Source organism: Solea solea, chromosome 10 (assembly GCF_958295425.1).
Source record: "Solea solea chromosome 10, fSolSol10.1, whole genome shotgun sequence".
In the NCBI taxonomy this organism is placed as follows: domain Eukaryota; kingdom Metazoa; phylum Chordata; class Actinopteri; order Pleuronectiformes; family Soleidae; genus Solea; species Solea solea.
Genome location: NC_081143.1, coordinates 2,155,934 through 2,169,754, shown reverse-complemented (window position 1 = coordinate 2,169,754; position 13,821 = coordinate 2,155,934). Strand labels below are relative to the sequence as shown.

Genomic DNA, 13,821 nt, shown 5'->3' with positions numbered 1-13,821 from the left:
AGAGTCTTGCTCTCTAATCACAGATCACACAGCCACAGACAAATAGCCAGCTGCTGCTGCTGCTGCTGCTGCTGCTGCTGCTGCTGCTGCTGCTGCTGCTGCTGCTGCTGCTGCTGCTGCTGCTGCTGCTGCTGCTGCTGCTGCTGCTGCTGCTGCTGCTGCTGCTGCTGCTGCTGCTGCTGCTGCGAGAGAATATAGTCCAAAGCCTTTGACAGTGCACAGACGCGGTGACCTTCCCTTCCTCACGTTGTCATTGCTGATTATCCGTCTGACTGTGTTTTGACTCCAAAACACCTGCTTTCTGTGCCAAGTGCAATCCAGTGTGTGTTGCTTTAACTGGTGTTGTGAGGTTTGAACTGCTTTCTCTTTGGGCTTCAAACAGTGAAGAGGAAGTCTCCTTTAAGCAGACACTTAACTCAACAGGTGTAGTGGATTTCTGAAAAGGTCAGCTCGACCATTGTGTGCAGAAGCCTGTCACATGCACAGCAGCAAACACAGGGAGGGTCAAATGATTATGTATTTGCATGCTCTACGCTCATGCTGTTGTTGTTTGCTGGTGCAAATGTGGACGAACACCTGTGCACAGACCACACAGACCAGACGTCGCCTCACAGAACACTCAGGAACACTCAGGAACACTCAGGAACAAGGAAACCATTCACAATGCGTTAACAGTCATTTATGTCACAGCATAAGACAGAAGGACTCAAATATTTAGGGATAAATGATTTTTGCTGGAACAAAAAGGTAAATGCAACTGTTATGAAAATACAAAGTTAATACTTTAAACATCAACCACCTGCTAGTGAACACCACTGATTACTGAAGTAATGTAGTGGTGATCATGGCCACTCTCTGCTTCCACACTATTAATATTTTTAATGTCACATCCTCAAAATCACATTTCTGATTGGTTAGGTGTGTGTTGGAAGAAACTAAATCAACCTTAGTCCAAATAAACAAAAACCTAAATCTGAAGCATATTTAAATGTTTCAAATGTAAGGATGTGGGTTTACTTGTTGATTTTTATCTCTCCTTTATATCACATACTTGTCAAACTGGTGACTAAACGCAGGGTAAAGCGTGACTTGTACGACAGAAAGAAATAAAACCTGCTTCTTTCTCAAATCAAGAAAACCTTTAGTATGAGGAACTTTTCTGATTTCTTCACGTGACGATGGTGATGAAGCTTGGACTCTTTGAACACTCTGAACATCACTGTGAACTTTATGTTACATCTCTTCTTATGACACAGATGATGAGAAACCATTAAAAAGAGCCTGTGTACAATTATTGTTTGTGACCTGTCACCTAAACTGCAGGAAAAGAGATTTCCATGGGTTTTATCTGGTTAAATAAAGGTTAAATAAAACAAAATAGAAAATATGGTATAAGCTCTTGTGCCATTTGGTCAAAAGACACTTGAAAATACTACAGTATACTAAAGTTATACTAAAGTTACTTGAGAACTTCAACCTGTGAGAACAAGCCCAGGATGAAAAAGAAGAAACAACAGGAGTTTCAGGTGAGATCATTAGACTGAGTGTCTGAACAGGCCGAGGTGTGACTAAGACACTGATAAAATCACTGAGAGATAAATCTCTGTCTGCACTCGTCTAAATATGTAGACTACGCAACTCTGTTTGCAGCTTCTGTGTTGCACAGAAAACCCAAAGCAACCTCTGGCCCTTTCTCAATACTCAAGTACTTCTCGTACGACTGGAGTACATACTCGCCAAGTACGGAGTACACAAGTATGATTCTTTAATTGGAAAAGATACTTCTTCCTTTTTCTACTGTTTGAATGGCGCCGAGTGCTTAAGCCTCATTACTGCCACCTACAGTGTTGATAAATGAACATATGAAATACTTTTAATAAATATTTAACTTCCTTTACTTATTTTCCTTTTATTAAAATATACAGTACCATGTGGAAAATAGATATATTACAGAAGTGGTGAGTAGTATATAAATACATAGATATATGTATGTATATATATATATATATATATATGTATATACATATATACCTACATATATGTATGTATATATATATATATATACATACATATATGTACATATTATATTTAAATAAATATACAATGACTGTGCGACTTTAATATAAATCTAAAAAGTTAAAATAAATAAAACATTACTAATATACAAACTTTCAAACTGTCAGGTCAAAACATTTACATTAAAAACAAAATAACACGTCAACAACAAATCTATGGATCACACCAAGCATCTAAATAACAATAATGACAGAGACGTCATTATGTCATCAGGACAGGTCGAGGTAACGCTGCTCTGCGCTGCACTGTGAGCCACGAGCGTCCGCAGAGGCGGAGCTTATCACCTATAACTATAGCCAAACTATAAATACGTCAGATCTTAAAACACAAACCACATGTTTGAATTCTAAATGACTAATTTCTCGTCTCAAATGATGTTAAAACTTTGTTCCAGGACAGAGGCAACTATTTGTGTATTTGCGTTCCCCCGAAATGCATTCTGGGATACATGGCTTTCCCAAGTACGCTCAAGTCACCACGCGATGCTAACTTGGTAAAACGGGCGGAGCGAGAACCGCCGTCGCTGCTCGCGTACTTTAGAATTGGAACAGAAGTTGGACTGAGGCTGATGACAAGTATGGATATATTGACTTGTGAGCATGTGGACAGTCTGGTTGTTATCCATTCAATCAAGAGACAGAGCGTGATGGTAGGAAACTAAGTATTTGATAAGTCATTCACTGTTGTGAAATAAAGAGCGGGGATATGGACGAGCACAGAACATGCTGTGACGGTGATCTCACCCCCCAGTCAACACGCCCGTGCAGCACACCTCATTCTTTCATGCCCAATATCTGCACCAACACAGCCATGAAACCATTCCCATGCAGTGAAATCACAGCCTTACATTCCTGCTTACATCAACGTTGGCAGTGGCAAAGAAACAAACATCTGGATTCATGTCAAAGAGACAGCACTCTGCCAAACACACAAAGGTTTCTGTTTTTTCTTTGGTCCATAACGTGGACCTCCAGAAGGTTTCATCAAGAGAGTGAGACTCTGCTGTACAGTCAGTCAGTCCACCGTGTGCACCGCTCTCACATGCAGTCTTTTACTACGATGATTTAAGACACAAGGAATGTAATCGCTCTGAAAAGAACACGTACAAATACTGACTTGGTCTGATAAGCTGGAATCAATGACCTTATTGATTTACTACAAGAGGCTCCAGACTCAAGTCATGCTGGGTCACTGGTGTTAAACTCAGATGACCAGGGGGCCAATGAGCATCTTGTCTGGTCAAGAGAGAGCTGAGGAAACAGCTGTTGAAACCGATCAATGGCGAACTGTAGGTCAGTTAAAAAGACTTCCTGATCCTGATCCTGATCACACGTGTTCATCTCCAACATTTAGCAAGGAAATGTCTAAACTCTCAATCTGGAGTCTGGTGTATTTAGTGACAGCACCGTGGAAAGCCGGAGATAGTGAGCCACAAACTGTTCAGCCGTCAGACAGTGTCGGAGTCTCTGTTTGTGTCGTGTAGCACTGCAGTGACGTCATGCTACGAGCACCGCCTCCACATTAAAGAGGTACTATAGTCATGGACAACCACGAGTGCAGTCGAGCCGAGTCAAGCCGAGCCGTGCTAGAACTGTTTAGTGGAAAAGACCACATGCCTCTAAAGCAGAATAAAAACTCATTGTTTCCAGTGGAGCAAAGTGATGCAGTTCCCTGTAAATGGTCTGTATTTACATTAGAGCTGAAACAAGTTTATTAATCGACAACTATTTTGATAATCGATTAATCGGTTCAAAGCTTTTTTCCATTTCCAATTGTTTAAGCTTCTTAAATGTGAGGATTTTCTTCATTTCGTTGCTACAAAGTTCATCATTTTACTTTGTGGACAAAACATTGAGAACATCATCATTTCCAGGTTTGACGAACACCGATCAACATTTTTTAAGACTCTCTGATATTTTATGGACCAAACGATTAATTGAGAAAATAATCGGCAGATTTATCGATTATGTAAATAATCGTTAGTTGGAGCTCGAGTTTACGTCGCACTTTTCTACTCTTGATGACGACTCAAAGCTGCTTTACAGTTTTGTTATTCACCCATTTTCATACAGTGCATCGATCACTCATCTTTCATATCCATTCACACGCTGGAGCAACGTGGGGTTAAGTGTGCAGTCTACATGCAGACACATCTGCATGTAGACTGGCGGAGATGGGAATCGATTCCTAGCTGAGCAACTTTGTTTCCTGTGGGTCCATCCAATCAAAGTTCCCTACTGTCCCCACATGACAGTGTCCTGAGAGGAAATCATGTTCAGTGCTGTATAGATAATCTCGGTGTTGTAAAGGATGTCCCCGCCCCCTGCCCTTCCAAATGTCTGTGCACACCGCTGCTTAAACCTTGGCTCACGTCTCAGGAGGTGGACGTTTAGCAAGCTTTCATTAGAGCACGGTTAATAATCTCTCACTAACTAACAACTGTGTCGTACTGATTAGGAATCATGTCACAGTTTAGGTGAAGAGTGTTTGGTGTTGGAGTGAGAAGAGCTTTTGTTGTGTTAATCACAGCAAAATCAAAGCTTATGTTCAGACAGAAGGGAAAAAAAAGCTCAAAGCTCCAACACGGTTCTAATAAATATTCACCATCAAAGGACACAGGGAAGGGGCGGATACGGTTTGATGTTCTAAAATTAGATGATTATGTAAAATGAGCTTCTTTTTGTTCCAGAATTTACCTTCAGTACATGATAAATGACAAAATGGCTGAAGAATGATGGATTATGGAGCAAAGACGATGACCTTGTCCCAGAGAAGACAGAAACTAGTCACAGCAATCCTTGAAACATCCTAACCATAGTAACTGTAGCCAAGGTGAGTTTCACTTCATCTCACTCCAGGGTATTATCTCGCCTTTATACTCTACGTGTGTATACAGACTGCTGCTGCTCACTGTGCTGCTGCTGCTGCTCACTGTTCTTCTGCTGCTGCTGCTGCTGCTGCTGCTGCTGCTGCTCACTGTGCTGCTGCTGCTGCTCACTGTGCTGCTGCTGCTGCTGCTGCTGCTCACTGTTCTGCTGCTGCTGCTCAATGTTCTGCTGCTGCTCACTGTTCTGCTGCTGCTGCTGCTCACTGTGCTGCTGCTGCTGCTGCTCACTGTTCTGCTGCTGCTGCTGCTGCTCACTGTTCTGCTGCTGCTGCTGCTGCTGCTCACTGTTCTGCTGCTGCTGCTGCTGCTCACTGTTCTGCTGCTGCTGCTGCTGCTGCTGCTGCGTCCGTGCACACTCAGGCCAAAGGAGGCCACTAATCAGATAATGCCCATTAGCTAACTGCATTAATGTGTTATGATAGTCTGCAGCTCACTCACTCCATGAAAAATACACTTCAGTTGTGAGTAGACCACGGGTCCTCGTGGAGACCAAAACCTAGTCCTAATGAGGCAGAACCTCATTTCTGAGGAATTGGTTAAGGTTAGTGATAAAGCTTTGTTTAGGCAGTGTTCAGAAGAACACCTGTGTTTCACCTGTGTTTCACATGTGTTTCACCTGTGTTTCACCTGTGTTTCACCTGTGTTTCACCTGTGTTTCACATGTGTTTCACCTGTGTTCCACCTGTGTTCCACATGTGTTTCACATGTGTTTCACCTGTGTTTCACCTGTGTTTCACATGTGTTTCACCTGTGTTTCACCTGTGTTTCACCTGTGTTCCACATGTGTTTCACATGTGTTTCACCTGTGTTTCGCCTGTGTTTCGCCTGTGTTCCGCCTGTGTTTCGCCTGTGTTTCGCCTGTGTTTCACCTGTGTTCCACCTGTGTTCCACCTGTGTTTCACATGTCTTTCACCTGTGTTTCACATGTGTTTCACATGTGAAACACAGGTGTTTCACATGTGTTTCACCTGTGTTGTTTCTTTGGTCTCTATTTATGTACACGCTCTCATATACATGGTTTTAGTTTACATGTTCAAAATAAAGTCACCAGGAGAAAACAAAGGGATTAAGTGTTTCGCCCTGGGACACATTGGCATTAGGAGCTGAGTCACTGGGTGAAGTTTAGAAGACGACCTGCGCGACCTTCTGAGTCACAACTGCCCCACAGCAGATAGTGGGTGAGACGTGACACACCCTGGCATGGACGTGCACAAGCAGACCTCAGAGATGAGGGCCACCCTTTAAAACACATTTTCATTATTCCCTTCTTCCAAGTTTAAATATATTTTTCATTTTAAGTGTGTAAGGATGTCAAATGTGCATGTGAGTAGTCATTTTTGACAGCAGTATTGTTACACAGTCATTTTATAAAAATGTGTTGAGTAAGTCTATTAAACAGCCTCTGTAATGCTGTTTCCTGCTTGTTTTTTGCCCCTGACTTAACAATCTTTAAAAAGTGGGTTCATCTCCAACAATTACCAGGGAAATGTCTAAAATCTCAATATCTAACAGAGGAGTCTGGTGTATTTAGTGACAGCACTGCTGATGGCGACCTGCCGCTGTGTTTCAGCTCAGTGACTGTGTCAGACAGAGTCTGTGCTCTGGTCATGCACGGCGGTTTCATGCAGCCGTGCTGTGTTGACTCCGCCCACATTGAGTATGTACTATTTTTGCAGTGCCGTGCCGAGGCGAGCTGGGACCATAGGTGGAAAAGGGTGACAGTCACCGTGATGTACCATCAACATCATCACACAATGACATTTAGAGCTGCAACTAACGATTATGTTCATAATCGATGAATCTGACGATTAGTTTCTCGATTGATCGATGAATCGTTTGGTCCATAAAATATCAGAAAACCTTAATAAATGTTTATCAGTGTTCGTCAAACCTGGAAATGATGATGTTCTCAAATGTCTTGTTTTGTCCACAAAAAAAATTCTTGACTTTTAATGATTTCTTTGTTATCCAGGGCAAAGAAATGAAGAAAATATTCACATTTAAGAAGCTAAAAAGAGTCGGAAATCTTGTTTTAATCATGAAAAAAATCATGAAAATCATGAACCGATTAATCGATTATCAAAATAGTTGTAGATTCATTTCGAAATCGATTAATCGATGAATTGTTTCAGCTCTAATGTCATTTATAGATATTTTGCAGTGTGCATCAAGAGTGGCAGACCACCATCACCAGCTGTTTTGAACCCCTGCACTGTTTTCAGGTTTAAGTGCTCTGCTCAAAGTTCCTGTAAATCCATGTGGCAGCATTAGAAAGGAAACGCTTGTCAGGTCCAATAAACAAATGTACACACTTCCCTCGTCACAGAGCGAACGTACATTTGCTCTGACAGCATGTTTCGCCGCCATTAGCGGCTCAAGCAATCAATATGGTGAGCAAACATGAGTGGAGAACACAAGCTACTTCTCTTCATGAATAATGAACCAGACTCCACTGAACCATCTGCCTCACAATCAAGACGCACTTTCATTACTACAATGTGTACATTCATCCTTTTCATCTTTTTATTCTGTTGTTCTTCGGACACATAATGTAAAACATGTGAAAAGCGAGGTCTGACTGCTTTGACTGACCCTTAACTTAAGTAAAGGCTTATTAGAGCCCGAGCACTCACACAGTGAAGCGAGGACAGATTGAATTCCCTAGAATTCCGTGTTTACGAGGTACTAAACGGTAAAAATAAAAAGGACAAAATTGCCACGCAAATCAGAGCTGGCAAAATGTTTTATAAAATAAGTAAAATACATAAAAGTGGTGTAAAATGGATCAGTAGCGCCCTCAAAGGTAAAACCCGGTAGGGAAAAGCCTAAACTAAGTTTCACCAAATTTCACAAAACTTGGCAGAGACCTGTCACAGCCCGAGATGAACAAAAAAGTCCATCTGGACCATGGCCTCAACTCAACAGGAAGTCGGCCATTTTGAATTTGGCGTCCATGTTTGGTAAATAAACAAACTGGTCTGAGGACGACAATCGCAACAACATAAAACCCAAAGCATCAATTTGTACGAGACACATCAAAGTTGAAAGTTATCACAACGTCTTGCAGATTCAAAAGGGCGTCGCCACGGCAACCAGAGTGAATTTGGCGAATTTTCGTCCATTCGCCACAAAACAGGAAGTGCCCTGCAACTCTGCCGAACATTGACGGACTGGCTTGAAACTTCATAAGTAACACAAGAGGCCGACCTTGAACGTGTCTATGAACATGACCTTGACCCAACTGGAAGTCGGCCATTTTGCCACAGTTTGGCCATAAACAGGAAGTGGCCAGTAACTTTGCTGTATATAGAATGATCTGCACAAAACTTGACATGTAAGGTAACATGAGAACAAGGGCAAGGGCAGCAGGTGCAAGGGCCTGCACAATGCTGTTTTATTTTAAGATTATTATGAATTGTTTCAAAGCAATGGTTCACTTATATAGTCAAAAAAAATCAATAAATGTTGCACACAGGACCTTTAACAACTAACCAGCAGTGTGACTTTTTTCACACATTCACCCCACGTCCTGACACAGAGCTTCACTTTGTCATTGCACAGATACCCAGACTCACTCTCTCTCTCTTTTCAAAGTAATCCTCTCCCCGTGTGACACACGTGGGAGCAACACCAGATAATCCTCAAACAGTGGAACAGCTGTCATGTCAGAAACGTGCAATCTGCCACAGCTGATCTGAGGGTGACGTAACGTGTGGGGCGCGGACTGGAAATACAAACAGGCCTTTTGAAGCCATTGTTTAAAAAGTCATTATGCTTGACTGTGGAAATGACCGAGCCCTGCAGCGGCAGGTTTGTGAGAGGACGACGGTGGTCGTTCACCGCTCACCGCTCACTGCTGTACCTGACAATAACAGTCACACGCAGACTCTACACTTACATAAGAGCATTTTAGGATTTCAGAACCGTTGTCAGGACGAGTGCAGTCGTCATCCCTAACAAGCACCGGCAGATTGGGACCTAAAGCCGCTGCACTTACACATGACAGATTTGAAGCTGTTTGTGAACAGGACGTGAGTGCATCAAGCACCAAATGACAAAAACACCACTACTTAAACTCATTCATCAGTTCATTGGACCTTAAATGGACAAATGATGAGTTTTAGAAGATAAGCAATGTTTTAAACTTTAAACTGTGATTAAACTGGAAGGAAACAAATGTCTGCTTAAAAAGAGAGTGTCAACTAAATGAATATGCACAGCCCAAATGCAAATTGTTGCAAAACAACAGATGAGGAACATGTTAACGAAAGAGGAACCAATCAATAAAAGAATGTCTGTAGCACAAAACAATCAAGTTAAATATGTGAGCTTAACGTTGGGGATATCAGTGTGATATCAGCGATATTAACCTCAGGTTAACCAATGAAATGAATCCATCAATAAACAAGGAAAATAAGCATTGTTTACAGCCACCATAGCCTCAGAGCTTTGTCTGAATATCTAATGTTATTCTACTCTTAATGAATTTAAACCTTTAATAAAGTACTTTCAAACTGCTGAAATCTGTCAACTACATTAAGTGGTTTCACTTCAGCTGCATTAGAGGAACTGCCGGTGTTGGGCAATGATGGCGACTGTTGCCTTCTTTACTCAATAAATAATAAACAGTTCTTTAAAGAGAATCGTCATGAAAGCACTAGATTTTAGTTTTCCTTTAGTACATTTTATATCTGTAAACTTCCGAGAGGAAAGCGAGTCAGAGGTGAACAGTGACCGGTGGGATTAAATGCATCATGAAGTCACCTTGGTGGTGTCGTGCGTGGAGGGTTCAGTGAAGGCTGAACCACAGGGGGAGTGAGTGGTGGTGGAGTCACAGACTTAAGGCTCCCGGGGTCTTTGTTCTGAGGGTTTAAACATGTATGAGGCGTCAAACATCTCAAACATCTCTGCTCCCCACCAACAGCTTCAAGGCACAGACCTTTGTTTCTGTAAAGCAACAGTGTGACACCATCTCATTCACCTTCAGGCTGTTTCTTTGTTACTTAATGACTGATATCATCTTTATTTGCATTTACTTCACTGACAACATTCAGTTCATCAGTGTGAGGTTTGAGGAGACGGTGGAACGTCTGCCCTCGGTTCTGTGAGGGTTAGGGTTAGGGTCAGCATTTGTTTTCTTTATTATTGTTATATCATCATCATCATCTTCGTCTTTCCTCTTGGCCACGGGCTGCCCTAGAGGAAAGGAACTGGGCTCGTAACTGGAAGGTTGCCGGTCCAATCCTGGGACGGGAGATTCACCACTCTATTAAATGCACAGGACAAATTCACTGTCACTAACTGATGTGTGAGCAAAAATGACTCATTCTTAATTCTTCAACACACTGATGCCTACGATGCAACGGAAACTAAAAGCAACACGTTGTTGCTCAGCATGTGTGTGTGTGTGTGTGTGTGTGTGTGTGTGTGTGTGTGTGTGAGACGGTTGAGAGCGTTCATGTGCTGGTAACAAGCACCAGCACCAGCGGAGTGAAAGTCTGTCATTTAAAAAAGACCAGAGAGTTTGGTATCCGTCACCTTTGTGAGTGTGAGGCGGAACAAGAAGCTGACAAACTCAGTTTGACTGGTGGTTCTGGCCGTGTGCGGGCGTTTCATGGAACCAGAACCACGCGTTGGGCCATACTCTGTCACATACCATCCTCATTTTGAAGCAGACGCAACCTTTCAACCACAAGATAAGGAATGGAGTCCATTTGTGGCACAATAATTATGTCTAAAATGATTTACAGTTAACCTTCTGCTGGTTTCTTCACCTCAGTGTGTATTAGCTCACGTACTGATCAAAAGAAGAAGAAAAAGATGCCACCGACTCGACACATTCTGCAGATAAGCGCCGCACAGCAGTAATGTTAACATACTTCAGTATCGTGAGATGATGTCTTCAGATATTTTTGTTTCCCCGCGATAAACAATCTCACCTCAAGGTCAACGAGAGCAACTGTTGTGAGGCCCAGGATCAGGTATCACCCAACATATTCACTTATTTTAAGATCATGTGATCTGAAGATTGTTTCCTTAATCGTCCAAAGTCCTGTCTTTCCTTAGTTTCATTATTGTCTTTTATTAGATGACATGATCACACCAGCAGTTCAAAGTACAATAAATAAAAAGCCTCTGAGTTCATCAATCATAAAGTTTCTCCAGAACACGAGTCACAACTAGATTACCAGAAGGATATTTCTACCATGCACTTGCTCAAGTGCAGAGTGTGACGGCTGTGAGCAGCACTGAAGTCACAAAGTCATTCAAAAACAATCCCAACTCTGTGCTTCTTCATAGTAAACTGTGCAGGTCACAGGTTGGACAGAGCGCTACGATCTCAGGTATGTGTTAACAGAACATGCCAGAGACACAGGTCAGGCTTTATGAGCGGACATGAAAGTGCACAGCAGATTTACACACAAAAACAACGGTTCCTGAACGCATCACAGTGTGTCGTATCGCTCCTGCACTCTTGGTTTCCTAACGTGTTGGCAGGAGTTCACTCATTAAGTGGATGACAGTGATACTTAAAGTGATCCAACACTTTGGCTTTAGCATCAGTTATGCTGTTGTCGATGTAATTGGTGTTTTAAATGTATTTTTTTTGTACATTTAAAAAAAAAGCTCAAAGAGTCTGACGATAAAAACAATTAAACACGCGTCAATGTTGCTACAGAGTTTCAAAGATGAAGAGATTCAGCTCAGGACAAAGATCTGTGATCACAAAACGTTTTCATTCATTCATTCATTCATTCATTTGCATTTATTTCCAGTAGAAATATGATCGACGCCAAAGCACATCGACTGTCCTCATCATTATCTGCTGTGAAGACAAGCACAGGAAAGCACTTTATCCAGAGTTACTGAAGATGACATCAATGTTTGTGGGAATAAGGTCACGACAGGAAAAGTGTTAAAGATGCAAACTGAAACCACTGAAACTGTTTTTCAATAACAAGCAGAAATACAGAGCAATTTTGGAGATTCAATGACTTTCTATATCACACATATGACTGTAAACTCAATTCATTTGAACAACTTTTCATTCACAATGGATTTACAATACAGTAGGTTCACCTCCGACCTCACGGAACAAGCTCAACTCTAACTACTCACTAACTACCATCTCCAGAGTGATCATACACTCAAAAACAGCAGTTTAGATAAGTGTACCTAATAAACTGGCACCTGAGTATACACTGCCAGGGGTTCATAAAGGATGTAGGTCAATATTTTTACTCAGATATGAAAAAAGGAAAATTCATTTTTAATGTTATAATCTGAAATTATTATTAATCCAACTATCTTTTTGTCACCTCAGGGAGCAAATAAGATATTGTATATAGAAATTGTAGTGAACTGCACTGGTATATTATAAGAATAATGCAATCATTAGTCACTGTAACCCAGGTGTTTGCATTTTACTTCCTTTCCTCTGAAGTTATGCAAATGAAGAAGTTATTAAATACAACAAAATAGATTGTAATCAGTTGACATGTCTGCAAAGTTAAAACTCAAATAATCTGTGCTCTTCTCATGTTCTTTTCTTTGTCCTAATCACTTTAAAGCCAAAACAACAATGGAATAAACACTCACATGAAGCCCACGTTTGTGTCCACTTTCCTCTGAACTTACACAAATGTACAGCAGGTTATGTTGAGCAGCTGTGCACATAATCACATAATCACATGCAGGAGTTTCAACATAATCTGTGCTCGATTTGTGGCATGAAATCACAAACACACACACACACACACACACACACAGAGACCAGCAGGAGCAGGAGGAGCAGGAGCAGCAGCAGCAGGAGGAGCAGGAGGAGGATGACAGAGCTGCAGCTCACAGCCTCACAGTTCTCATCCAGTTTTACCACAACCTGAATTTAACTCAACTATTCCCGGGACAAGCTGCAGCAGAGCTGCTGGAGGAGGAGGAGGAGGAGGAGGAGGAGGAGGAGCAGGCGGCCAAAAAGTGAGGAGCAGGAGTTGAGTGAGGCGGGAGTGAGCTCACCTTTGAGACGGTCATATGGCGCGGAAGGCGTCGGCAGGTGGCGGTGATGGTTTCCACCGGAGAGGAGGACACAGCGGCGGCGGCGGCGGCGGCGGCAGCAGTGGCCCCGGAGGAGGAGGAGGAGGAGGAGGAAGACTTCAGTTGACAGGGACGAGTTGTGGCGGTGGTTATTAAAAAGTCATGACGCTCGCGCTGACCTTGAGAGGACAACAGAAAGTAAATAAACGCGGGGAGAAGCTCAACGACGAAGGACAGTCATCCTCCCCGAGCACCGAACAGGAGGAAGGGATGAGAGGACGCGTCCAGGGAGGAGGAAGAGAGGGAGGAGGGAGGGGCGTGGCAACCAGGTTGGTTTAAAGCAAGGGGTGTCAAACTGGCGGCCCGCGGGCCACATGCCTCCCCCCAGCCTATGTCCTGCGGCCCTCAACTTATTTTAAAACTATAATGAAAACTGGTCCAAACTGAGCAACAGTGAACATTTATTTATTATAATAATAATAATAATAATTAGAATAATATATGTGCTTATATGTATCACATTTACATATCATTTGGACATTTAATAATATATAAGCTTTAATTACAAGTGTCTACATTTTAATTTATTGCAGGGGCTTCAAAGTCCAAATGACCTGGGGGGCGAGTGAACTTCTAGACTGGTCGGGGGGGGGATTAACTGTTTAGAGATTAGAAATGAAAAATTGTATCTTCATAATCCATCATGATGTTGCGATGACATATATTGAGGATGATGCGCACACACCTCTTCAGTATATATAGTTAATTAAAAATATCATCTTGGTTAAAGCGCATCGACATACTGGTGTATTAATTATTACAGAAAC

General features: G+C 42.1%; 1 protein-coding gene across 2 annotated transcripts in view; it reads right to left on the bottom strand.

Moving 5' to 3' along the window:
• coro2aa (coronin 2Aa) overlaps positions 1-13,274 on the bottom strand; it is a 32,608-nt gene extending 19,334 nt beyond the window's left edge. For both annotated transcript variants that reach the window (XM_058639619.1, XM_058639618.1), the window contains exon 1: positions 12,977-13,274. Coding sequence is in view for 1 of the 2 variants with exons in the window: in XM_058639618.1 (XP_058495601.1) it covers positions 12,977-12,991 (15 nt within the window). In the remaining variant the exon portion in view is untranslated. The remainder of the gene's footprint in view (positions 1-12,976) is intronic.
• Positions 13,275-13,821: the final 547 nt, after the last annotated feature.